Below are 26,960 nucleotides of genomic sequence, written 5' to 3'. Positions count from 1 at the left end.
GGTTTTAGTGATATATCAGTAGGTAATACTAAAAACATTGGCATATACTACAGTATATATCCTCCTAAAGCAATGTTTCTCAACCAGTAGAATGGGTAACATCAGTGATACTTGAGGTGGTATCTGGTGGTACTTGTGGTAACATCAGTGATACTTGAGGTGGTACCTGGATATCTGCCACCTGGCAGCAAGACCAGGAACGTGACACAACGAATAGTGATAGGAGAATCGTCTCAGAAGGCAGAGCTCCAAAGCATATTTTACCGCGCTTGAAAAAGCCCTCCCATCCACCCTGAGCCTCTTACTGGTGTTTGTTGATTTGCATCTGGTCTCCCAGCCCAGAAGTAACTGGCAATGATGTCATCACCAGTTATTTCCAGTGGTACTTCGAATAGGTAGATCATGTGAAATGGTACGGCAGAGGAGAAACATTGAGAAACACTATCCTAAAGTAACGTAAAATGTACCATTATGTACCAATATGTCCATAATCACTCCTGTATACATACCCGTGGAGAAAATGTCCATGTTTTAGGATTTTTAGGCTGCCATGTAGCTCTAACAGTATGAATATTACTCAAGACCTAAAGCAAGATAAGGAAACAAAGTAGTCAAGTGAACCTTTTTCAACTCATTTTGTGGTAAAGATCCATGCAAAACCTGGTCTTGTGCAACTCTAGATATATGTTCAGCTGATGAGATGGGACCTAAATCTGGAGAGAAGCAAGTATAAAGTCTGCTGAACCTTACAGACATGCCATCTGAACCACTCACAAAAACAAGCTATTTGAAATCTCCACTACAATGTTGATTACATTCTCCCCAGTGGAAATAAAACAACATTAACAAAAATGACAACCAGCACAGTTCAACATCCTGGTTTGTTTTAACTATTGCAGTTTGTCAGAGTGAAAATAAGCATTTTTAGGCCCAAATCCTAACCCACTTTCCAGCACTGGCATAGCTGTGCCAATAGGACGTGTGCTGCATCCTGCAGTTGAGGGGTGCTCACAGAGGCTGCCTCAAAGTAAGGGAACGTTTGTTCCCTTATCTTGGCACTGCACTGCCCTTACCTCTGTGCTGGAAAGTTGGTTAGGACTGTGCCCTTAGCGTACCCCTCTCATATGCAAAAGAGGGCATGAGCCCACAGCTTCCTTGAGCACACTCGTTAAACCTTAGTTTCCCATCATACCTGGAGCTGGCGAACGTTGCCACAGTTTATCAGCCTTCCCCTCCTCTTGTACCAACTGCAGCATTTGAGGTTTCAGCACTGCAGCAAAACATGGGGAGGGGGGAGGATGAAACTGATTGTTTTAGCACTGTGATAGAAGGGAGAGCAAGTGAACCTATTTACTTGATGTTTCAAGAAAAATATTCAAGAAAAATAACAGCAGAATGTACAGGCGAAAATCAGGTAACATGCTGTAGATATGAAGATGGGACTGCAGCAAAATAACACAGATTCACCAAAGCCAAGAAACCTTTGAAACTGTAAGATAAAGAATATTATATGTGAAATGATGTGAGATGAGAAGACTGACATTAACTTAATTACTGTGCTCAAAAACGGTGTAGTAAAAAATTACACCCATTTACTCAGCTGTGTACTCCTCTTGGTATATATTCTGAATCATTCAGTGACTGTACAAATCCACCCCAAAACACCAAAAAAAACCCCACTCTGATACATTTTTAGTAATTCATGAATCTGACAGAGGTATTAAACAGAATTCAATTTTAATATCTTGAATTAGGGCAGTGTTTCTCAAAGTTATGGGTCGAGATTCACTTGGTGGATCATGACGTGATTTTTGGTGGGTTCTGCAGCGCCTCCAACAAAAACATGGGTGATGGAAAAATCAGATAACTAATTGCCTCAAGCTCTGAAGCTATTCAAAATGCAGATAGCTGCTAACTACCCTGCAAAGAAGTGAGCTCCTGCAGTTTGTAAGCTTACATAAATATAGGGAGAAAATGTTTGAGCACATTTTTTCTGGGATGTTTTTTTCCAAATCTGTCAATGACAGGTAGTGGGGGCAGAAGAAGGCTGGGTCACATCACTAAGCCTCTCAATCCTTGAGGCTATTCATTAGGGCTGCCTCATTATGAGAAATGGATCAAGTTTAAAAATAAATAAATAAATAAAATATTAATTGTAAATTTTTTCTTTCTAGATCACCTTTTTTTAAAGTCTCATAAAAGTCTCATAAAAGTGTCATTTTAAAGTGTCATTTTAAAAAGTGGATCCCGATGCTAAAAGTTTGAGACTCACTGAATTAGTGGACTTCTAGAACTTACTCTGTTACCATCAAAAAGGCAGAGTCGAACATGTCTGCTGAGAACCTGTATGCTCAGTCCAGGAAAAGGAATCATTTTACAGTTCCACAGGGTTAAGATCAGCGATATTCGGGTTGGCCTTGGTTGTATCTGATAAATAAAACAATGGCAGGAAATCTATTATTATTATTATTATTATTATTAACTATTTATATACCACTTTTCAACAAAAAGTTCACAAAGCCGTTTACAGAGAAAATCAAATAACTAATGGCTCCCTGTCCCAAAAGGGCTCACAATCTAAAAAGATGCAAAGAATACCAGCAGACAACCACTCGAACAGACACTGCGGGGGTGAGGCGGGCCAGTTACTCTCCCCTTGCTAAAGAAAAGAAGAGCACTCACTTGAAAAAGTGCCTCTTACCAGTTAGCAGGGATGTAGAATAGAGCAGGTCTACTCTAGCATTTTGAGATATTCCATAATTTCTGGAAAGATACACAGTTTTTACTCTGGTCTTAGTAAGATTCACAACACAATCCCTCCCTTTTCTCCCCTCCCCCCACCAATGCAGTGGTGCTATCAGAGCATGCATTAATCCTGTGGGGTGGGGTGAGGAGAGTTATGGAGGACTCCACCAGGTAGTTCCCTTGACCTGGGAGTAAGTCTCTACCATCTGAACGGGTCTACTTGGACGTGCGATTTTGCTCAAGCAATTCAGAGTGGATAGGAGGCATCTCTGCCCCCAATACTGTCTCCTTCCTAGCCTCAATCCACCCTGGTCGCTGCTAAGCAACAGTGGGGGTAATGTTAAGCAGACACAATCCAGGAAAGCCCTCACATGTTCTTTCTCCATGGAATAGTAAACACTTGAATAGCGAGGTTTTACTCTTTCACATCTAACCAATTCCTCATCTTCTGTTACCCTGTAAATATCAGTGTTTGTAGGTTTATTGAGAGCAAATACTTACAGTGTTCTTTTCATGGTTCCACACTAGATCTCGGAAAGCCAGATCAGAAGGGGTGAGTTCAGGTTGTAGGAAGTAAGGGGCTCGAAACTGAATTCCTAAAAGGAGAATATGCACTATTTAGTATGGTATTTTCCTTCTCCTTTTATGTCTCCTAGTTGCCTTCAATGGGTTTTTGTCGACTACAACTTCAGCCTGTAACATCCCAACCCTAGACACCCTGACTTGGTTGACTAGTTGTATAGGGATTTTCTTTAATGTGCTTATGGTCAGAGCCTAAGGCTTTGTTCACAAATTGTATAGCAGCAACCCAGAGGAAGCTGAAGTCAATGCCAACACCCTGACAAGTATACTGGTATGATAGCCCTGTTTGCATACATAGCCACACAACATCTTTAGGACTACATAAAATGTCTTAGATACATACTTTTAAAAAATCATGTGTTTATAAGAAATGTCATATGAAAACACCCCTATGTGGTACTAGCCAGCCTATCATACTGAAAAGGAACAGAGACATTTTAAACTACATTAAAGAGTTCCTATCACCACTGAAGTCCAAGTGTAAATGAACGAACATGTCAATGAAAATACTGTTTAAAACCAACACACTTATTAGAAGCAACTTCATGTTACAATCAGATTGCCAATCATCCTCTGGTAAATGTTCACACCACATTCAATTTGCTTTACATTGTGAGAAGTCTGTCTTTAACTGAACCACTCTGCAGAACTCATACCTTCTTCCAAGAGTTGTGCAAGGGTTGAAGGCCGGAATCCTGCTGGAACTGTTCCCATGGTCGTCAATGCATCTAAGGTATTATTCTATTCAGAAGAGAGATACAGTATTTCATTTCTACTGCTATCTTCCTTCATTGCATTTGTGTCTCCATATTACTCTGCAACTATTAGGGCAAAGAAATCACTGAACACCAAGCATTCTGAATAGCCACTCTGGCTGGACAAGTAGAAATCTTCTCCACAATGTAAAGATTCCTAGCTTCCTAACTGTGCAATCCACAGCCTGAATGTCTGGGCAATGAAGTGCTAAATCAGATGGAATAAATGACTATTTAGCTTTTCAAGCAAAATCAAGTTATTGTCATTAATAAAAAATCATTAATGGCAACATGAATATATAAAACACAGCTTTACCTCTGTAATGGCTTTTTTAACAGCACTCCAGTGTGAGTCTGTTCTGCAAATGATGTAAGAATAAGAATGTCACCAAGAAAAACAAATGAACGTATTGCAGATATGAAGCTGGACAAACTATTACTCAACATCAGTGATTTCTGAATAGCACATTAGGTGAATGATCCCAATGGGAAACAAAAAAGTAATCTGCATTCTGACCAAGATGGAAACTGAAGTGGCAACTTTTAACTAATTCTGCTTTGCAGTTAAAAAAATTAATCTAAGCACAATTTCAAAGCAAGGACCACATCAGACACACACACAAATACATGCAATGTGAGTATCCAACTGGAATATTTGGTGTTTTTTTTTAATAAAACTGGTTGATCAGGGAAGTAACCCTAACCAGGACTGGGCTGCCTGGGGAAATTAACTTTTCTCTTTTATGCCATTTTATAGGATTGGACTGAAAATGATATTTTGGGGGGGACGGATGGACGGACCATTTGCACCATAAAATAGTATGTATGTGTGTATTTATATTCTGCCTTTCCAAAAGCTCAAGGTGACTATGAGGAGGGAAGAGTGAAATTCCCCCTCCCTGCATGGCCCAATCCCAATCAAAGTTGAACCACCCAGTTCCTTTTTCTTTTAAACAATGTTTGCATGCAAATCGAATGTGGCTCTATGTCTCATTGAACTCTAATTTCCAAGTAAACATGATTTCCAAGTAAACATGCACATTTCTTACTGAATTGACTTCACAACCTAACCAAAATAGATACAAAACTTCTGTCTGCATTTTCATCAACTCAGAGTGCAATCCAATTTCCACTTCAGTCAGTGCAACAACCGCTGCATGGGCCAAAGGTGTCATGAACCTGCTGTAAAGCACGTTTGCAACACTGCATGAGCAACCAATGCTGGCATGGAGGTCTGTGTCTCCCTGCCAGCGCTGCATTCAGACCCTGAGGCACCAGCAGAGGTAAGTACACCACCAGGCAGTTCAGGGGCTGGGAGAGGGTGGCAGGAAGACATTCCGGAGCCGGGAAGCAGTGTAACAGGGCGGAAGAGGGTGGAACAAGGTGTGGGACTGTCTAGGGAGAGGGCAGGATCAGCATAGGCCTCCTCCACCATATCCTAACCCTTTTCTTGGGTCAGACAGACCTACACAGGGCCACTCAGACTTCCACTAGCTGAGTAGCTGGCAGAGATCAGAGCAGCCCCATAGGGCTGGCTGGAGCATTACTCAGGGTAAGGAGAAATACATCCCCTTATCCTAAGGAGATTCACCTGGCTTCCAACTAGCATTAGGATTGCACTGCCCATATACTCCCAAAGTACTTAAATCTTAACACCACTTATGCATTGGTTATTCTACTTGTCACATTATTTCCAGTGCTCTTTTCCATAGACTTTCTACTCCTGCTGTTTGAATATGTCCAAATCACAATAGTCTCTATGCTTTCACATTGCAGTAGGGTTACTAATTAATGCCTGGGTCCTTCTACAAAACCTCTAGTTATTGCTTTCCTATTTTGTAAAGAGCCTTCTCTCAGGTCAGAAATAGGTGCTTAGTTTTCTTCCTTAATGCCCAGCTTTCACTAACATATACAGCTAATGGCCTGATCAGATTTTATTCATGTATCTACCTTTCATGCACAATTTTCAACAAGATGAACTGAGAAATTAGAAGCATAGCTATGTTTGTATGCATTTTGCCCCCTCTCTCTGGATTTCATCTCCTTCATAACTCCTACATGTTACTTATCACTCAAACTTCAGTATCTGTACTACAACCAGTTTGACTTTCTATTACAAGGAGTCCCATACAAGTGGCTTTACCCAACTTTTGCTGAATTCACTGTTGTGACAGATCAAAACAGTAAAGGAATAGATGGACAAAAGCTGAGATGGCCAGTGTTTGAACTAGTGGTACAGAATATATTTACTTATTACTCATCTACTTACCGGTATTTACTTACTTACCGCATTTCTATCCTGCCTTTCTCCCCTGAGGGGACCCAAAACAGAATATGCAAGGCTGCAATGATTAAGTCCCCATTTCATTCCTATTTTTTTTTTGCATTTTACTGTTTTTTTCTTCTATTCTGTATGCTGCTTTGAGCACTGATTATTTGGAGGGAAAGGTGGGATTTAAATATTTAAACACAAATAATAAATAAAATAAATTTTAAAGTATAATTAGTATAATTTATCTAAAGTCAAAGCCACTGTCTCTTAACCTTTTCAATATTTTGGCCCCTCCTGCTGTTTCATCTGCCACCTCTATGTCTTCCTCCGTTTCCTCTTCACTTGGTTCTTGGCCCTCTCCTTCACTGTCATGAATCTGAAAATTTAACAGACATTACAGTGGTCAATCACACTGTGGCCTCCCCCCCCCCCCCAGGAAGAGACTTTCCAATGATGAAGTGGTGAATAAGCTTAGTCACTAAGACCATGAGCTATGAGCTGGAGGTTTCAGAGTTCTGCATAACACAATGGGCCACAATTGGTCTGCCAAGGGTTTTCCTATAGGAAAGGTTCTTCACCCCCATCTCCCCCTCATCCTGGAAAAAGTACTCCGAATAGCTTCGCAGACTGGAAGAAAACTTTGGTGAGCCAAAAACAGGCAGTGGGGTCTTATGTTGCCTCTTCTAGACTGGTGAAACTTACCATGCAACACTAGGAGACTAGAAAGCTGTTTCAGAGTCACTCAAAAGTGCAATCCTAAACTTTTAGGGAATAGCAGAAAATGTCTACCCTCTTGGCACACCTGCTGTTTGCTCTTCCCCGTCCTTATCCCCATTAGAGGTATCTGAGGGTTTGGTAGGTTTCCACTGTCATCACCAACCAGACAGAGGAAACCAATCTTGGAAAACCTCTCCTCACAATCTGTAAAGGGTTGCCAAACCTCGAGAGAATTCGCACTTACACAAAAACCAAAACAAGTACTAGTGAGTGGCAATCTGAGGAAGCACAGCCAAAGCACACCCTAAAAACTGAGACCAGGTTGTTAAATCAAGAACAATAAACCAGAGTTCTCTTTTATTTTATTTTGTTTATCCAGTCTGCTGGACAAACAAAATAAAAGAGAGGAGGAGGAAAAGGATCAAAAAGCAAGTCTCATGTCAAAGATAGAACAGGACTGACCAAATCAGGTGGTTAACAAAAAGTTGGCATACTGCTCAAAAAACAAGCAGAAAATCAAATAAAGACTCTAAATGCAAATTGATGGATACTTTTCCTTAGCTACTCACTCTGAAGGGGTTCCTACACTCCTAATGAGATGAGTTCATCATTAATGCACAGACACAGCACATCAACAATGAACCAGAGGCAACAATTCAGAGTATTCCTATGTGTGAACTTAAAAAAAACAACTTGGGTTGTCAATGTCAGTGTCATTCAGTTGGATAAGTAGGGTCACCTGGGCTTCCCATCACATCCCTTTATCTAACCAGAGGCACTTGGCTGCCCAGTCAGTCGATACATGCCAATCCCAGCAGGAGTATCAGTCAGAATCCTGTGTTGGAGGGACATTAGCCAGGAAGGCATTTAATCCACAGAATTTGTCAGAGATGCCATGTGGTCCTTTCTGTAATGTTACCAAACTCAAGAACAGCAGGGAGGAGGTCTCGGTAGCTTTTCAGGATGACTGGGGTAGGGAATACAAGGGACTAAGAACAGACAAAACTAAGCAGAAAATATGGGGGGGAAAAAATCAAGGATTTTTGCCACAGGATCTCTTAAAACTGTGTGCATGGGCAACTAAGTGGCAAATTTCTATTCCACCAAGCTTTTGACTGGGAGGCAGGCTGTTGTTGGTTCAAAAGAATAAAAAGAGAGACAAATACTCACCTTAAGATAAGTTTTCGGTACAAGGCCTTTCTTCCCTTTAGAATTTTTAGCCAGCCACCAGCCATCAGGTTTTCTCTCAAGTATGAGAAGAACTTCACCTTTCTTCGATATAAGAAGGGGGGGGGGAGAATAACTTTAACATACAGGCAGAGAATGCATATGGGATACATTGTGACAGAAATAGTTGCTCTATGTCATTTCCAACTGACTAGTATTCTCCTACTATAAATATCGTCATCGAAAATACTAGAGTTGGGCATGTAAACAAAAAACTAATTAAACTGTTTTGCATATGTGCTGAACAATACAGCATACCAGAAAAGCTGTTTCAGTTTCACAGATGCAAGACATATTCCATTCAATGATAAAGAAAGCGTTTCTCAAACTGTGGAATTGGGACCCACTTGGTGGGTTGTGATCCAATTTCTGGTGAGTCCCACACAGCCTCCAATGAAAACATGGGTGGTGGAAAGATAACGAATTGCCTCAAGCCCGAAGGCTATTCAAAAATCAGATAGAAGCCCTGCAAAGAGCTGAGCTCTTGTAGTTTGCAAGCTTGTGTAAATAAAGGGAGATGGGCAGGAGGTCTGGTCTAGAGGGTAGAGCCTCCATTTGCCTGAAGATTAACATCCACAAGGTCGCCAGTTCGAGGCCACTGGCACCGTGCGACCTTGAAGCAGCTGGCAAGCTGCAGCTGAGCTGTTCCATCTGCTCGGAGCGTGGGAGGATGGAGGCCAGAATGTTAAACCAGATCGGAGTGTAACATCTTGAATGTGGTGGTTCTTGAAAGAGAGAACCTTCTTTCAATTTGTAAAAATCCCTGCGTGGATTTAATAAGCCTGCCTGTGTAAACCGCCTTGAATAAAGTCTTGAATAAAGACCAAGAAAGGCGGTATATAAATACTGTATATTATATTATTATTATGTGTCTTTTTTCTTGTGTTTTTTTCCAAGTTCATCAATGACAGGAAGTGGGGGTAAGTGAAGGCTGGGTCACATAACTCAAGCCTTGAAGCTATTCATTAGGGCTGCCTCATTACGAGAAATGTAACTTTCTTTCTGCCTCATTATGAGAAATGTAACCAACTTTTTTGGGTTTTTTGCAAATAAATAAATAAAATATTACTTGTAAATAAATAAAGATATTATTTCTTTCTAGATCACCTTCTTTTAAAGTCTCAGAAAGTTAGGTTGGTCCTGATACAGTGTCATTTCAAAAAGTGGGTCCCAGAGCTAAAACATTTGAGAACTACTGATCAAAGGGAAATGTTTTTAACAAACATGAACTGAATTCAATATTGTTAAGCTGCAATTGCAACATCATATAATTGTGCACAGACACAGAGAGAGAGAGAGAGAGAGAGAGAGAGAGAGATCATGCTTTCTGTCTTTTCATTAGTGACCAAGAAATGGAATCCAGAGTAAAACTAAGCAGATGAAAGAGGGGCGTAGATTCTCTACCATTGCTATTATGTACTATATAGACACATTTCTGGTGGGCTGCAATTACAAGACGCAGACAAAATCTTTTTCTTACCTACCCACAAAGAATTTGGGATCAGCTGGTACATATTTAGTACCTACATGAGTATGCATTCTTACTTTTTCCTATAAGAGTGAGTTGCAGATATGGGAAAGTATAGTGCTGAACTTAGGAAAACAATTTGGTCAGGGTAAAGATGCCCTTGAAGATGGTTCGGAAGTTATAGTTAGTACAGAATGCGGCGGCTTGTGCACTTGCTGGAGGTCAACGGTTTGACTCTGTCACACCGCTACTCCAGCGGCTGCACTAGCTGCCGGTTTGTTTTTGGACCCAATTTAAATTGCTGTTTTTGACCTTTAGAGCCCTAAACAGCTTAGGACAACTGTATTGGAGAGAATGCCTTCTTCTGTATAATCCGATCCATTCTTTTAGGTCATCAGAGGGGCCTCTGATGGTTGTGCTGCCATTGAGGGAGGGTTAGGGGGATGGTGTCCACAAACAGGGCCTTCTCTGTGGTGGCGCCTGTGTTTTGGATCTCCCTCCCTTTTGAGCCTTGGGTGCCCTCCAGGGAGAAAGGCAGAGAATAAATCTAATAAATTTAAAAAAATCATAAATAAATAAAGCCATATCCCAATTTGTAATACTAGGCAGCTCAGCAACCTGAAAGTGGCCCAAAGGAAGGGTCACATTGCCACCCTCCTCCATGGCAATTTAAAAGCCCTCTCCCTGACCACCACTGTCATCATCATTATGAAACCTGATACCACAAAGCCCTGCGCCAGCAATTATATGTTTAGGAGTGATTGCAACAACTACTATGCTCGCATCTGTGTTACAACTTGTAGAAATGAACTGGCATCATATCCAACAGCATCCCAATCAGCTTTGCTGTTCCAGCAACAACCACTATAGTGAAAAAAGTGTAGAATCAAACCAAAGTGCTGCACATGGGTGAAGGAAGTGGGAGATGAGAGGTAACTAGGAATTGCTAATTTGAGTGACAGTGGGACTGCAGCCCCACTACAATAACAGAGATTACATGACCTCAGTGTTTGGTGGAGTATGCTCACAGTTTCTAATAATGTTACATTCAACTTGCTTTAAATGCCAGATCCCCTTCTTGTTGAGCAGCAAAATCACCAAGACTGATAAAATGTTTAATAGCTGAATAATCTAGTTTGTCTTCCTCGTCATCCTCCTCCTCATAATCATTGCTGTCATCCTCCTCTTCCTCTTCTTCTTCATCCTCATCTTCAATACTTTCTTCGTCATCTTTCTCTTCAATCTCTTCATTTTCTTGCTGTGTCTTTGGGCTGTCTTTTCTTTTTCCATTCCTAAGCAAGAAAGAAACAGAACAGTGGCCATTTGATAATTATTTTACTTTAGTCCTCTGCTACCTGGGGTAATGAGACAATTTTTTTAAGTGGTGGCTCTCACATCAAACATGCGGAAAATCAGAATTTGTATTTTTAGCATCTCTCCCAGTGACTGTTGCTGGTGATTCTTGTAAGTTCTTTTTTGTTTTTTTAAAGTGCGAGCCCCATTAGAAAATTGAACCATTTCTTCAATCCTTATACTATGTAAAACTACAGTACTTTCAGAAAATTTCTTGTTGAAAGTAGTACATAGATCATCATCATCATGGGATACAGACTTGGATGGAACCAATTGTTAGAAATACAAGAAGTAACTAGATGTCACAATGATGCCCCAATTTCATATTTTGAATGCAGTTAGATTTCTAAGCTTTCCCAACCTTTTAACAGCGCAAGTAACCATTAATAAATATCCAACAAATAACTTAAATATTGTAGGAGACACTTAAAATATTGTCACCAGTATATTCTTCCATGGTCATTATAAGAAAGTTTTACATCAGAACCAATATATAAGACCTGCAATAGACCAACCTGATTACTCTGTATAATTCCTATTTTAAGCTTCAGTCCTTGAGAAGTTTCATTAAACAACAGGAACGTCCTTCTGAGTAAACAGACCTAGAACTGCACTTTTAATCTACTTACACACTGGAGTCTTTGACCTCATTTTCCTGATTAAGGAATGCAGAAAGTCTCTCCAGCTTCTGCAATAGCTTTAACAGCTGTCTTTCTTCTTCTTCTTTTCGCTGATTATAATTTCCCACAGGTGCAGGCTCATCTGCCTGTAAGATAATAATATGTCAGATCTCTAAAGACATCCAAGTGCTAGAGGAGTTTGTATCTGCTGAATAAGATAGGATTACTAAGTCTTATTGAATACAATGGGCTTACTTCTGAGTAAAACAAATAACACCATTTTCAAACACCTCTACCAAGTGTATCATAAAAATAATCTGTACTCAGTACAGTATAGCCTGGCATCATCTTATTCACAGAAAGTATGCTAAATACAAGCAAACATCTGCATAGTCTTATTTTGCCTATGGAATATTGTTACCAATTGCACAGTAACAACTGTCCAAAGTAATGGTGTTCTGTGTATACATTGTGCACTAGATTTATGCTGACATAGTTTATGGTTACTCAGGCCAAGGCACGAAGGGCTTTCTCACGTTAGATCCTGTCCATGATACTTAGGAGATATGTCAAAACAAAAAGAAGAACTTCTTCACATAGCACATAATCCAAGGAATTCATTACCACAAGGTGTGGCAACAGCCACTAGTTTCAATGGCTTTAAAAGGAGATTAGACAAATTAATAGCAGACAAGTTTGAGTAACAGCAGCAGGGGAGCAATTGTGGGAGACAGGCATGATTTTGTGGGCTTCCCAGAAGGAGATGGCGGGCCATTGTAAGAAACAGAATCCTGAATTAGATAGACGGGCCTTTGGCCTGATCCAGCAGGGGTTTTCTTACGTTTTCTGCATTTTATTTTGTGGAAACAAGAAATCCTGTACCTAAAAGCACTTACTTTCTTCAGGTTCTGAAGAGTATAAGCATTTTCATCAACAGACTTCTTCAGTTCCAAACATCTTCAATAAAAACAAATGACAAAGACTGCATTTTCTAGGTACAGTACAAGCTACAATCAAATATTGACAGCAGTCAAGCCCCACCTTTTACAAAAGCTATTGTGCTTAGTTTAATATGCTAGCCATGTATTTTGTCACTGAACTTGGGAGAGCAAAAATTTGCAAAAAAAAAAAAAAAAAAGGACAAGGAAAGACAGCAGAGCACTATATCTGTTGCTCATGTACATTATTATACTTTATTTATACTCATACTTTATTTACATGGGTTTCTTTCTGGTGCAGAGAGAAGCTGTGTACCAAGACTAGGAACAAACACAGTGTTCAGCTAGGCTTCCTTGGTTCAGAAAACAAGGCACAATGTCTTGATTACTTCGGGCGCAATCCTAACCAACTTTTCAGCATAGCTGGCATAACTGTACCAGTGGGGCATGTGCTGCATCTGCAGTTGGGGGGCAGTTATGGAGGCCTCCTTAAGGTAAGGCAATATTTGTTCCCTTACCTCGGAGTTGCATTGCCCTTATGTCAGACCTGGAAAGTTGTTTAGGATTGCGGCCTTAGGGTCCAATCCTATTCAACTTTCCAATGCTGTGCCAATAGGACATGAACTGCATCCTATTGTGGGGGGGCAGTGATGAAGGCCTCGTCAAGGTAAGGGAGTGTTTATTCTCTAACCTCAGGGCTACATTAGCACTGGAAAGTTGGTGAAACTAAGAGCACTATCTTTTCCATCTCATGACCATTCCACCTGTCCATTATGAAACATGAAACTGATACCTGAATTTGATTACTTTCCTCTTCCCATTTATTCCTTTTTCCATTTGTGTAATGGCTCTGAGAAACTATAACCCATTAATATGAAATGTAAACTTTGAAGGCTTCAACATTTATAAGTACTGAACTAAAGATCACTGAATATAGATTATGTCTTAACTGTGCATATACTCTTGCTTTGCATATATAGTGCCTATTGATGGGCACGTTCCAAGAAACAAATAAAAAACCGTGCAATACGGAAGCAAGTCTACCTAGGTAACTCAGGGGAAAGAGGATCTCAACACGTTTTTCTCTGGAAAAAAAGGATGTCATGATTCCTTGTAGAAGAACTTCTATCAAGTCATTTTGGGGGTTTTATACTCATTTGGAAAGAAATCATAAAACGGTTCTCTAGCCCACCATACTTTCTGAATTTTTACATCCATGAACGTTCTTGCATAACTATAAGCTTTCACCACATATAACCTAAAATATTTACTTAGAAATAAGTTCCATGGATTTAGATAAAAACTTTCTTCCAGGTAACTATGCTCAGAATTGGCACCTAAGGGCGCAATCCTAACCCCTTAAGCCAGTGCTTTCCAGCACTGACATAAGGGCAATGCAGCTCCGAGGTAAGGGAATAAATATTCCCTTACTTTGAGGAGGCCTCCATGAGTCACACCCAACTGCAGGATGCAGCACATGTCCCATTGGCACCGCTATGCCAGTGCTGGAAAGCACTGACATAAGGGGTTAGGATTGCGCCCTAAGATATTTTTAGATCTTCACTCTAGTCTGTTAACATCTGGAACAAACAGACATTAAATAAAGGAAACCTTGATACATAAATACATATGATAAATGTATTCGATATCTTCTCCTGACGGCAGTTCTTAAATTACACATTACCTCTGACTAAGACTTTTCTTTTTTTCAGGGTCCAGATCTCCTGCTTTCTTGCATTCTTGAAAGAAGGCATCTGCCTAAAATATCATAAAGATTCATTTTTGCCAGTCAACACACCATGCTTTGCCCTAGATTGCCCTGTTGGCTTTTTGGATACTGTGGCTGCTTTATTGTTTGCTTTTCATTTTGCTGTACTAAGGATTCAGTCCTATCCATATTTCTTGGGAGTAGGCCCCATTGAACACAATGGAGCTTACTTCTGAGTGGACATGCACAGGATTGGGCTGTCAGTCCCCTACATACATAATGGTTAGATTCCAGAGGTCTGTATGTAAGTTGAGACATGCTTAGGTCAAAACAGCCAGTTCTCGCCAGCAGAACTACTGCGCCTGCGAGAAAGCACCATAGGACATTATGAGCCTGTGCAAAAAAAAAAATGCAGCCATTTGTGTCTCAGGCATCCAAAACTTGGCAGCTGTAATTCAGGGAACCAGCATATTGTTTGTCAAACTGAAGGCTTTGTTCAGGGGTGCTTTTTGTGAATTTCTGAAGCTTCAGATGAACATCCAAATATTTTAAAATAAACAGAAAAGTAAAATAATTGTAAGTTTCAAATATATCTGACTGTACATGAGTAAGAATATGTAGAAAAATTTGAGCTCAATTATAGACTTGCCTCAGAAATCAGCACCTCCACGAGTGAGCTTTCAAGGCCCACCCAGCTTAGCAGAAAACACAGGATGGGCTAGAGTCATTATAGTTAATTCTCTATAGTCATATATAACTATGTCATATATGTCATATATATAATTATAGTCATATAACTATAGTCATATATAGTTAATTCTCCTCCACAAAGTGAAACTAATGTTAACAAATCATACAGTGAATTGTACTAAACAATATGGGGAAGATTCCTGTGGCGAGCATTAACACAGAAAGTCAAACTACTGTGGACACACTCCTAACATAAACTTGGCCAGGGGCTGCAGGCATATGCATGTGCCATACAATACTCAACTCTGCCTTGGGCCAGTTGCTCTCTCTCAGTCTTACTGACTTTACAGAGCTGTGGATAGAACAGATCATTTTGTACACTCCACTGCCTTGAGCAGTGCCCTGTGCTTTTGCACAGGCTCATTATGTCCTATGCTTTCTCACAGGTGCAATAGCAGAAGGACTGGATAAAAGTTGCACAAACCAGCAAGAAAGAAAACACACACCAGATCCGCACACACTTACACAAGGCAAATAAAGTAGCTGTCAACATCAGAATATAAAAATTTTTTAAATGAGGGGTCTGTTGGTTCTGCTGAGAAGTCGCTGAGAACAGCTGCACGACAGAGACATGCTGAGTGGGGAGGCACCTGAGTGGGGAGGCACCTCCCCACCTGAATCCTTTGAAAAGCGCCACTGAGTGTGAGGACTGCAAGCACCCACAACCCACGTGCTCTGCCTGCCTGCTCCTCTGTCCTCCCTGCTCTGCGCATGGGTTGTGAGCATAAGAACATAAGAACAGCCCCACTGGATCAGGCCATAGGCCCATCTAGTCCAGCTTCCTGTATCTCACAGCAGCCCACCAAATGCCCCAGGAAGCACACCAGATAACAAGAGACCTGCATCCTGGTGCCCTCCCTTGCATCTGGCATTCTGACATAACCCATTTCTAAAATCAAGAGGTTGCACATACACATCATGGCTTGTAACCCATAATGGATTTTTCCTCCAGAAATTTGTCCAAACCCCTTTTAAAGGCATCCAGGCCAGATGCCATCACCAGATCCTGCGGCAAAGAGTTCTACAGACCAACCACATGCTGAGTAAAGAAATATTTTCTTTTGTCTGCCCGTACTCTTCCAACACTCAATTTTAGTGGATGACCCCTGGTTCTGGTGTTATGTGAGAGTGTAAAGAGCATCTCTCTATCCACTTTATCCTTCCCATGCATAATTTCGTTTGTCTCAATCATGTCCCCCCTCAGGCATCTCTTTTCTAGGCTGAAGAGGCCCAAACGCCTCATAAGGAAGGTGCCCCAGCCCAGTAATCATCTTAGTCGCTCTCTTTTGCACCTTTTCCATTTCCACTATGTCTTTTTTGAGATGTGGCGACCAGAACAGGACACAATACTCCAGGTGTGGCCTTACCATATATATATACTCTATTTAGTGATCACTGTATAAAAAGAGAGATGCATTAATGAAAGATCGACATCCCAAGCCTATGCCTGTCTACTCAGAAGTCAGTCCCAGGAGAGTCAGTGGGGCTTCCTCCCAGGAAGGCATGGACAGGACGGCAGCCTGAGACTGCGCCTGGAAGAGCGCCAACCCACGGGGCGGGCGAGGGACACGCAGCGTCCCTGAAGCCTGCCGGGCACTGACGGCGCAGGAGTCAGGGCGGAGGTGAGGAGGTACCTGCTCCCGCAGCTCTCGGCCCTGCCGCAGCGCGTTCTGCAACGGGCCCGTCCGACTCCTCCGCCCGGTCATTTTCGGGACCGCGCAAAACTGTACTCCCAACACCTCGCCCGAAGAAGCCAGGCCACCCGTCGCCAAGGAGACGGAAAGCTGGGCGCCGGGTGCTCGCGTCATCTTTGAGCGCCACGAGAAAGCGCTCCCTGCACAGCCTCGGGGCGAGCCGAACTACATGTCCCGGAATGCAGTGCGCCCGCCTTTCCTGACTTGAGCTGGCTCCAGAAACACTGAAGACGATCTTGTGGTTAGGTCTAGGCTTGAACTTGAGAGGTGATGTCATGTAGTCGTGGAATGTTGGGCAGTGCTCTGGAAGTAACATATTGGGTGGCCTGTTTTGTAGCCCAAGCCTCTATATGTCTACTCAGAAGTAAGTCCTATTATAGTCAATGGGGCTTACTCCCAGGTAAGTGTGGATGGGACTGCAGCCTGAGTGCCCAATCCCATGCATGTCTACTCAGAAGTAAGTCCCATTATAGTCAATAGGGCTTACTCCCAGGAAAATGTGGATAGGATGGTAGCCTTAGCCCCTAACAGTGTTTCTGAAACTGTGGCTTGGGACCCACTAGGTGGGTCGCAAGCCCCTTTCAGGTGGGTCCCAATTCATTTCAATATTTTATTTTTAATAGACTTGATGCTACCATGAAATGTGACTGCATTTGGGGAAGTGTTACAGACCTGTTCTTTTACAGGCTACTCACTGGCTACTGAAAAAACTACTGGCTACTGAAAAAAAAAGGCTACTGAAAAAACTCCACAGTCAGGGAATTAGAGGACAGGTCCTCTCATGGATTGAGAACTGGTTGGAGGCCAGGAAGCAGAGAGTGGGTGTCAATGGGCAATTTTCACAATGGAGAGAGGTGAAAAGCGGTGTGCCCCAAGGATCTGTCCTGGGACCGGTGCTTTTCAACCTCTTCATAAATGACCTGGAGACAGGGTTGAGCAGTGAAGTGGCTAAGTTTGCAGACGACACCAAACTTTTCCGAGTGGTAAAGACCAGAAGTGATTGTGAGGAGCTCCAGAAGGATCTCTCCAGACTGGCAGAATGGGCAGCAAAATGGCAGATGCGCTTCAATGTCAGTAAGTGTAAAGTCATGCACATTGGGGCAAAAAATCAAAACTTTAGATATAGGCTGATGGGTTCTGAGCTGTCTGTGACAGATCAGGAGAGAGATCTTGGGGTGGTGGTGGACAGGTCGATGAAAGTGTCGACCCAATGTGCGGCGGCAGTGAAGAAGGCCAATTCTATGCTTGGGATCATTCGGAAGGGTATTGAGAACAAAACGGTTAGTATTATAATGCCGTTGTACAAATCTATGGTAAGGCCACACCTGGAGTATTGTGTCCAGTTCTGGTCGCCACATCTCAAAAAAGACATAGTGGAAATGGAAAAGGTGCAAAAGAGAGCGACTAAGATGATTACGGGGCTGGGGCACCTTCCTTATGAGGAAAGGCTACGGCGTTTGGGCCTCTTCAGCCTAGAAAAGAGACGCTTGAGGGGGGACATGATTGAGACATACAAAATTATGCAGGGGATGGACGGAGTGGATAGGGAGATGCTCTTTACACTCTCACATAATACCAGAACCAGGGGACATCCACTAAAATTGAGTATTGGGCGGGTTAGGACAGACAAAAGAAAATATTTCTTTACTCAGCGCGTGGTCGGTCTGTGAAACTCCTTGCCACAGGATGTGGTGCTGGCGTCTAGCCTAGACGCCTTTAAAAGGGGATTGGACGAGTTTCTGGAGGAAAAATCCATTATGGGTTACAAGCCATGATGTGTATGCGCAACCTCCTGATTTTAGGAATGGGTTAAGTCAGAATGCCAGATGTAGGGGAGGGCACCAGGATGAGGTCTCTTGTTATCTGGTGTGCTCCCTGGGGCATTTGGTGGGCCGCTGTGAGATACAGGAAGCTGGACTAGATGGGCCTATGGCCTGATCCAGTGGGGCTGTTCTTATGTTCTTATGTTCTTATGTTCACTGTGCATATGCTTTTAACTATGATAGTCAATGAGGCATATGCCTGGGTAAGTTCCGATAGGATTGCAGCCTCAGATTGTCAAAAATTTTTCCTGCTGGATGATGTCAATTCTGGCCATGATATCACTTCCAGATTAATGTCATCACTTCTGTTGGGTCCCATCAGATTGTCATTCTAAAAAGTGTATCCCTGTGCTAAAGAGTTTGAGAACTACTGCCCTAGCCTACTGCAGACTGAAGGTTCATGTACACGATCTTGAATGGAGCACAAATGTTACTAAATGTGGGGTGTAAATGTTAAATTGGTCGTGTCATTTTCTAAACGAATCCTGAAGTTGTAGTGCTGGGAGGTGGGACTCAAGATTTCTAACAGAACTTTTATCATTTTCATCACTTTTCCCAAGATTACTTAAGATGCCCTGTCACAGTCTAATAATCATATGCCAAAGTTGCTACCAACATTGTTACTAGGTACAATGTCCATCATATCCCAGTAACCCTATCAGTGTCTGTAGAAACCCCAACACAGCCTACCAATGCTGGAACAGCAACCTGACGTCAGTGAAACATCAGCCAAATGATAATGCAGTGTCAATATAAGTGTAATACAGGTATGCAGTGCTAATGTATTAAGTATTATAAGCCACCTTGAGCTTTTGGAAAGGCAGAGTACATATGTATGTACAGTCATTTTTCTGCTAAGGTTAGGTTCCTGGAAAACCTAGTGGATACTGAATTAGCAGATACTGAATCACTGAGCCTAAGAGAAAAATAGGGTTAGGTGCAGAGGACCCTCTTCAACTTACATTCTATGAACTTTATGAACCTGAATCTTAACTTGAAATCTTTGGGGCTGGGTAACAGCATGGGTTCATCAACATCTGATGCATCCTCCTGCATGCTGGCCATCACTTGATGTGTTGAAGGTTATGGCAATAGCAATTTCTCTATACTGGCTATTCCTTGACTCATTGAAGGTTCCTGGCCCAACAAGAGTTCAGTAGTGGGGAGGGGTTTGCTTCATCCATCCTCCTTCTCCACCTGTCTCCTGACTCCTTCCCTTGGCTTGCCCCAGCCCCAGAAGAGACCTTGAGTAATCTTCCAGAGACCACTCATCATCAACCTCTGATCATTGCCAGGGTTGTAAAGGTGCAACTGGAATCCTCAAGATGGTGCCCAAGATGCTGGGGCAAGTCTGGAAACAGACACAAATTTGTCTGACAAATTTCCCTGGGCCAATACCAAAGTCCATTTGATGAAGCACCAGCACAGTATTCACAGATAACAGAGTGACAGATAAAGAGAGATAGGTGGCAATTCTGCCCTTGAAGATAAGCAAATTCGCTATCCACTAATTCGCATATAAAGAGAAGTGACTGTATGTATGTATTTATGTGTAAATAAAAGTTTACTCTCTACAGTACTGAGTGAACACACACTCACGTTTATTGCTTTTTTGTCTTAAAAATGGTATTAACAGGTGCACAAATATCTATTATTTATTTTTATTTTGTTGTATAATGATGTTAACTAAACAAGGGTCCAATCCTATCCAATTTTCCAGTGCCGGTGCAGCCACTGGGGCATGCACTACACTGTACATGGGGCACTGGGGATGTGGCATGCACTACACATCCTGTGATAGGGAGGTAGTCACAGAGACTTCCTTAAGGTATGGGAACATTTGTTTCCTCACCTTGCAGTTGCATTGCGGCTACACTGGTGCTGGAAAATTGGATAGGATTGGGCCCTAAGTTGGCCTGGGCTTTCTTTATCAATTAGAAGGACAAGGTATAAATTGTCATGAATAAATAAATAACTTCATCAATTGCAGAGTGAAATACTCACCTGAGCCTCTCCAAGACAAGAACACTGAATGTTACATTCTTTGATAAAACACTCACTTGCATAATTTGGAAACCCTGTCTCCCCCTCCACATCCATCTTGTTTCTGGAGAAAGAATAATTCCATCCTCTTGAATCCACCTCCTCTGAAATTCCTTTCAAGGGCCATCTCATAAGCATCTAATCTCATTTTATTGTAGCATGTTTATAGCCTATTTTGTCAGGTGCATAAATGGATTGAGTATATAATGAATACATAAGCTGACATATAACAGCTCAAACCAAGTTAAATAAGGTTATATAGTTCTCTTTGTCAATCCACATACATTGATACTTACCACCTCCAATCCTTTATGCAATTAAGGAAACAAGAAATCATAGCACTATATAGCACCTGAGCTGTCCAAGTGCTGACTGTTGATTCTGACAAAAGGAACTTGGAACAAACTTAAGCATTTACAAGATGGTAAACTTTTTGTGCACAAACATCCTTGGAAATAAAATGGGTCTAGATATTTTCACCCTTACAACCAAAGTAGATAATTCACCACAACAATATAGTCAGAATAACTTCATAAAATGTTTTTATTCAGCCATCTTCAGAAACTGCTAGTAATATTCCGTGATCATAATTCAACAAGGAAATTGGTGATAAACTTGGCACAATAGCTTCTCACAATCTAAGCAAGCAAAACATCAGAATTTCAAGATTTGTTTAGATGACTTCTAAATATGTTAAACATTTTTGCAGATGTTAGTTCAGTCTTACTGAAAAAGAATTCCATCAGTGTCTTTTCTCAGAATAAGCCTCTGTTAAGAACATTTATAAAGTCCATTAATATAGTTTAAGAAGACTTGATTCAAGTGCTTCTCGTGGCTTCCATTTGTGTGCATCTGTTGACAGAAAGAGAAACAAAATGAAAATCAATCATTCAAGTTTCCCCAAAAGTTAAAGTGGACATGTTAACAAAAATGAAGAAATGAAGAAGAGTTGAGCAAACAATTAGTATGAAACACCCACAAGGAAGAGATCAGCCTGACTCTAACCACTAGCCAGAAGAGCTTGACTTCTCCCTTCATCCAGAGTGCTCAGCTGCAAGTGTCAGCTTTGTAGTTGCACAAGTGAGAGGAAGGGTCCAGTACTGCAGCACAAATATGCAATAAACTCATAAATTTCTCACAGTGCCTTCTGTCAATAACAAAATGCAACTCAACAAAAATTTAAAAATTATAACCAACAAAGCTTATCAAAGAAGCACACCAGATCTAAAATTTCTAAAGTCAAGTCAGAAAGGTACCAGCTGAGCATCTCAGGGGAGAAGGAGTTCCAATGAGAGTTGATGGAGGCAGCAACAGAAGTACCCAAGTACCCACCACTTTCCCTCAGATGTTGGTGGAACAAGAAGCAAAGCCTCCTCTGATGATTTTGGTGTACAGACAGACTCATATTTAGAACTGAGGTACAAGTTTATCAGTTAGTAATATATGTAATTTCCATGTAGTGCCTAAAACGACAAGCCTCAATGCTTGTATATGAAAATGGAGAACTTCAACCTCGATGCAGTCGCAAACTTTACACAGGCCATTTTCCTCTGTCTTTTCCAATAATCCAGATTTGGAATTGAAGCAAGTGGTGCTCCTTTTTTGGTGTGGAGATCAACTGGTGAGAAAAAAGCTTCACCTGCTGAATTTCTGCTGGTCAGGCAGGGGAACACTGGCACTATAGAAGTCGGCAACATTTCTGTAACCTGCATGGTTACCATATAATTGCCAGCTAAACAGAACAAGCAGGTTAATCTGCTGCTGTGCCTTCAGTAGCAGCTTGGTGTGCAGAAATCAGCAAGTTACTCCATTTCATTGAACAGAGACAAGCATCACACCTTGCTAATGCCTGAATATCAAACCACTGCTAAGACATAGTTATGGAGATCAATTCCCACCATCTTTTTTTCACCAGAAAAGTCTCTTTAAATAACAACCAAATTACTGCCAGAAATCCAGCAGGCAAATCTGCTCTCCTTCCCACCTCACAAACTACAATGATGGGGAAAACTTCACCTGTTGAATTTCTCCTGCTCTGTCACAGTTATCAAAGCCCTGCAAGGGAGGAAAATGTTTGAGATAAAACCTTGTCTTTCTGTATATCAAGTCTTTTCCAAACTAGACAAGGGTTGGCCTGGCTTGCTTTTTCTGAGCCAAGTGGCACCCTAGTTGGACCTGTGGGGTTTTTTGCCTCGAACCTTCTGCCATAACGAAGGACCAAGGCAAAAAATTAGAAAGGGGTGCCCTTTAATAGAGACTTAGGGCCCAATTCTATCCAACTTCCATAAAAATGTAAGAAAAGCTTTGCTGTATCAGGTCAAAAACCCATCTAGCCCAATTTCCTGTATCTCACTGTGGCCAACCAGAGGTTTCATGAAGCACACAAGACAAAAAAGGGACCTGCATCCCAGTGTCCTCCCTCGCATCTGGCATTCTGATGTAGCCCACTTCTAAAACCAGGACATTGCACATGGGCTTTTAAGCCATGATGGACTTTTCCTCCAGAAATCTGTCCAATCCCTTTTAAAGGCATCCAGGCCAGATGCCATCACTCCGTCCTGTAGCAAGGAGTTCCACAGACCAACTACACAGTGGGCAAAGAAGTATTTTCTTTTGTCTGTCCTAACTCCCAACACTCAGTTTTAGGGGATGTCCCCTGGTTCTGGCTTGGACGCTGTGATGGACTTTTCCTCCAGAAATCTGTCCAATCCCCTTTCAAAGGCGTCCAGGCCAGATGCCATCACCATGTCCTGTGGCAAGGAGTTCTGCAGACTAAGGACAAGTTGGGCAAAGAACTATTTTCTTTTGTACACCCACTACAAGTGAGTGCTGGGAGAGTGAGGACAGACCTGCGCAGCGCTGAGGTAGCCCTGGGGTAAGGGATCAAACCCCCCTTCCCCTGAGAAGGCCTCCAGGGCTCCCCCATGGCAGGATGCAGCGCCTGGCCCACTGGCAGGCTGCATCAGAGCTGGAAGGCTGGACGGGGCCTGGCCCACCATGCTCTGAGGCAAACGGACGAGGCGTGTCAGGGCACCAGGCCCAACATCATTTAACCGCAGTTAAAGGGCCAGCTACGCAGGGCGCTTCAAGGGCGAGCAGCCCGCAGAGGGCATGACCGCTCCCGGCCACCATCGCCACCCGCGTCCTCACCGGCTCAAGCCAAGTCCAGCTTCTTCTGCGTGGCCGAGAGCTGGTCCTGGAGCCGCCGCTTCCGCCAGTCCAGGTAGCGCCTCCGCGCCCTGTTCGCCTGCCAGCCCACCAGCACTCCCGAGGCGAAGGCCAGCAGCACCGCCAGCTGCACGGAGCGCTCGGACAGGGGCTCCGAGCTCAGCGCCATTGTGGCCCCCTCCCCGCTTTCCCACGGCAGCCTCCGAGGCCCAAACTACTTTGCCGCTCTCGTGGAACAAAAAAACGCGGGGAGGGCACCACTGGGTCTCTAGTTTCGGAACGCCGCGCAGCGCTCTCTAGCGGTGGCCGGGGTTTAAGCAAAGCGTGGCCAACATTCCATTCGACCTCTCAGCCAGGTGCGGTGGGTGGGGAGGCAGGGGGAGGCAGTGCCTCCCCACTGGAGTCCCTTGAAAGGCACCGCTGCCGTGCGAGGGACCCAAGCACCCACAACCCACGTGCTCTGCGCTCCCTCCCTCGCAGAGCGTGTGGATTGTGGGTGCTTGGGTGCCTCGCACAGCAGCGGTGCCTTTCAAAGGACCTCACCAGAAGTGGGGAGGCACTGCCTCACCCGGTAGACTCCAAACAGCAGTCGGAGGCTTGGCACAGCAGGAAGAGCTCCAGCGCACAAAAACCATGCACTGGGGAAAGCCCTCCTGCCCACCCTGACCTCCTCCTGACCACTGAAGTGGTGTACTATGTCTCTGAACCCAGAAGGCATGATGTCATTGCCAGGCACTTCCAGGAGCTGCATGCACAGGTCCTAACACTTAGGAACTGCTGCCCAAAAGGTTTCACAATCTAAAAAAAAAAAATGCAGAAGAATACCAGTAACACTTGCATACCTGGAGGGGGTCAAGGGGGACAGGTGCCCCTGGGCAGCACATCTTTGGGGATGGTAGCACCATCCACTGCCCTCCCTGCCACCCCTTTTTCACTTTTTTAAAAAGAGAAGCCAACAGCGCTTCTGGCTTCTTTCGATTTTAAAAAAATTTGTGCCACTCTGAGGGCTGCCCCTTATTCTCCCTTTTTTAAAGATGGGGGCAGCCCTCACATCAGTGCGGAATAGCACCAATAGTTGCTGCGAGCTCGTAGCCACTATTGGAGTGATTCTGGACCACACCAATTTGAGGGCTACCCTCTTTCTCCTCTTTGAAAAAGGGAGAAAAAAAGGGGTGGTTCTCAGAGCAACATCATAATACTGGAAGTAATTGCGGTGATGTGATGATGTCACCACAATTACTTCAGGTCAGGGGGCGGCACTTTATCCCACAGCCCTGGGGCAGCAGGGTAGCCAGGACCACCAGTGGCCAGCAAACAGCACTAGAAAAGACACTGCTGAACTAAAGAGGGGCAGTTACTCTCCCTGCCAAATATAAGAGGAGCACCAACTGAAAAGTGCCTCAGTTACCAGGAAAGGTGCTTTAATGTGTGCATTAAAATTCTTAATGTGAGTTTTAATGTGCATTAAATATGTGCTTTTAACCTAAAAGTACCACAAGACTTATTTTCTCAATTTATGTTAGTATTAATAAGAACAGGAAGGGGCTCATGGTAGATGAATAGTTAATGAATTTTTTAATTCTCTAAACACAGCTGAATGAACTTTATTATATTCTTCCTATGTAGAATTCTCCTATGCATGTTCCAGATCAGAGAAATGCTTCCTCAGCATTCCTGGGGCACTGCTTAGAGAAACAATATTAAGCTAACTGGAACACCAAACTTCCTTTTCCTGCATGCCAAAGCCCACCAATGGCAAAAGCACTTTTTCAAAACAAAAAGCTGAAGTCAGGCATTAACTGAAGGCCAGCTTTTCAATCAGCTTCTGTAGCTGTGCTCTTAAGGCTGATCAGCTCTGCAGCAATTAGCAGGGTACAGTGTTGTTCCCCAGACTATGAAAAGCTTCAGCTGCTGCTTCCTGTACAACAAGCAGTTCTTACAGGCACAGCTACAGAGATTGCCTGGAAAGCAGCTATACAATTCACACTGGCCAGTGAGAGTTATAAACACATAGATCTGTTTCCCCAACACATGTGAAGTCTCACAACTACGAAGCTCAGGGTCAGACCGGACTGCCTCACATAAGGAAACTACAGTACTAATATTTGACTTTATGTTACTTTCTGTATTTGTACACATAGCCAGACAGCCCAATTCTATAGTTTAAAAATGGCATTTTGAGAAATATAGGGCACAATCCTAATCAGGTCTACTCAGAAGTAAGTCCTATTTTATTCAATGGGGTTTACTCTCAGGAAAGACTGGTTAGGATTGCAGCCATAGTGTATGTCTGCAGATATTGCCATAACTGTACTTAAGCGGCCAAAGTACTGCTGTTGCCACCCAAGTTTCACTGCCAGACATATCTGATTTGCAAAATATCAACGACTTGAGGGGCTGTCATATAGAAGAAGGAACAAATTTTTTCTCCACTGCCTCTGAGTAGAACTAGATCAAATGGGTTCAGACTGCAAGAGAGGAGATTCTGATTGAAGGAATTCTTAACAGTAAGGGCAATTTGGCAGTGGAAACAATTTCCAAGGGAGGTAGTGGATTCTCCCTCACTGGAGATTTTCAAGCAGAGGCTCAACAGGCACCTCCTGGAGTTGCTTTAGGAAAATTGCCTACTGCAGGCAGGAAGTTGGACTGGATGATCTTATGAGTACCTTCCACTTTATTATTCTGTTATCTCAGATGCTGACCCAATGCTATGCTGATATATCTTCACTGTCACACAACTGCAGCTGATATAAACACCAAAACAGGATGCTGTGCAAAGAATGAGGACAAGATGGGGAGAAGCCAATGTATGCCATATTGTAAATCCCCTCCAGATATGCCCAAAATGTGGGTGCAATGCTACCCCAATGTCAAAGCTGATATAGGAACTGATAAATCCATAAAAACAATGGGGAAGAGAAAAACTCTGGAATACCTCAACTCCTGTCACCTCCTCTGTCTGTACCTCTCCCCAAGACCCTTCAGTATTGTCAAATATGTCTTTGTTATAAATTGTGTTACTTATCTCTTCCTTTTGCACACCATTTAGTAAGTACCTGCTCTCTCTTCGTGAATTCCAGGTACCCCAGCTACTACC

At 42.7% G+C, this 26,960-nt stretch overlaps 2 protein-coding genes across 2 annotated transcripts in view; both read right to left on the bottom strand.

Annotated features, from left to right (window-relative positions):
• Positions 1-16,958, bottom strand: part of NPHP1 (nephrocystin 1) — a 41,839-nt gene extending 24,881 nt beyond the window's left edge. The window contains exons 1-12 of the mRNA XM_066611858.1: positions 16,770-16,958; positions 14,362-14,435; positions 12,636-12,696; positions 11,749-11,885; positions 10,824-11,058; positions 8,242-8,343; positions 6,627-6,730; positions 4,399-4,441; positions 3,984-4,068; positions 3,247-3,341; positions 2,299-2,427; positions 510-584 (exon numbers count right to left, since the gene is read on the bottom strand). Coding sequence (XP_066467955.1) covers positions 510-584; positions 2,299-2,427; positions 3,247-3,341; positions 3,984-4,068; positions 4,399-4,441; positions 6,627-6,730; positions 8,242-8,343; positions 10,824-11,058; positions 11,749-11,885; positions 12,636-12,696; positions 14,362-14,435; positions 16,770-16,943 — 1,314 coding nt within the window. The 5' untranslated portion in view covers positions 16,944-16,958. The remainder of the gene's footprint in view (positions 1-509; positions 585-2,298; positions 2,428-3,246; positions 3,342-3,983; positions 4,069-4,398; positions 4,442-6,626; positions 6,731-8,241; positions 8,344-10,823; positions 11,059-11,748; positions 11,886-12,635; positions 12,697-14,361; positions 14,436-16,769) is intronic.
• A 4,262-nt stretch (positions 16,959-21,220) lies between these two features.
• Positions 21,221-24,122, bottom strand: MTLN (mitoregulin). The gene is made up of 2 exons (XM_066611857.1): positions 23,846-24,122; positions 21,221-21,547 (listed from the first exon to the last, which is right to left on the bottom strand). Exon 1 carries the CDS (start codon positions 24,030-24,032, stop codon positions 23,850-23,852), a length of 183 nt encoding a protein of 60 aa, XP_066467954.1. The 5' UTR covers positions 24,033-24,122; the 3' UTR covers positions 21,221-21,547; positions 23,846-23,849.
• Positions 24,123-26,960: the final 2,838 nt, after the last annotated feature.

This window comes from Tiliqua scincoides, chromosome 1, assembly GCF_035046505.1.
Source record: "Tiliqua scincoides isolate rTilSci1 chromosome 1, rTilSci1.hap2, whole genome shotgun sequence".
Classification (NCBI taxonomy): Eukaryota; Metazoa; Chordata; class Lepidosauria; order Squamata; family Scincidae; genus Tiliqua; species Tiliqua scincoides.
This window is presented reverse-complemented; position numbering and strand designations above follow the sequence as displayed.

What these genes read in the sequence shown, in the direction of transcription:
- MTLN (XM_066611857.1), bottom strand. Translation starts at nt 24,032, where the DNA reads ATGGCGCTGAGCTCGGAGCCCCTGTCCGAGCGCTCCGTGCAGCTGGCG.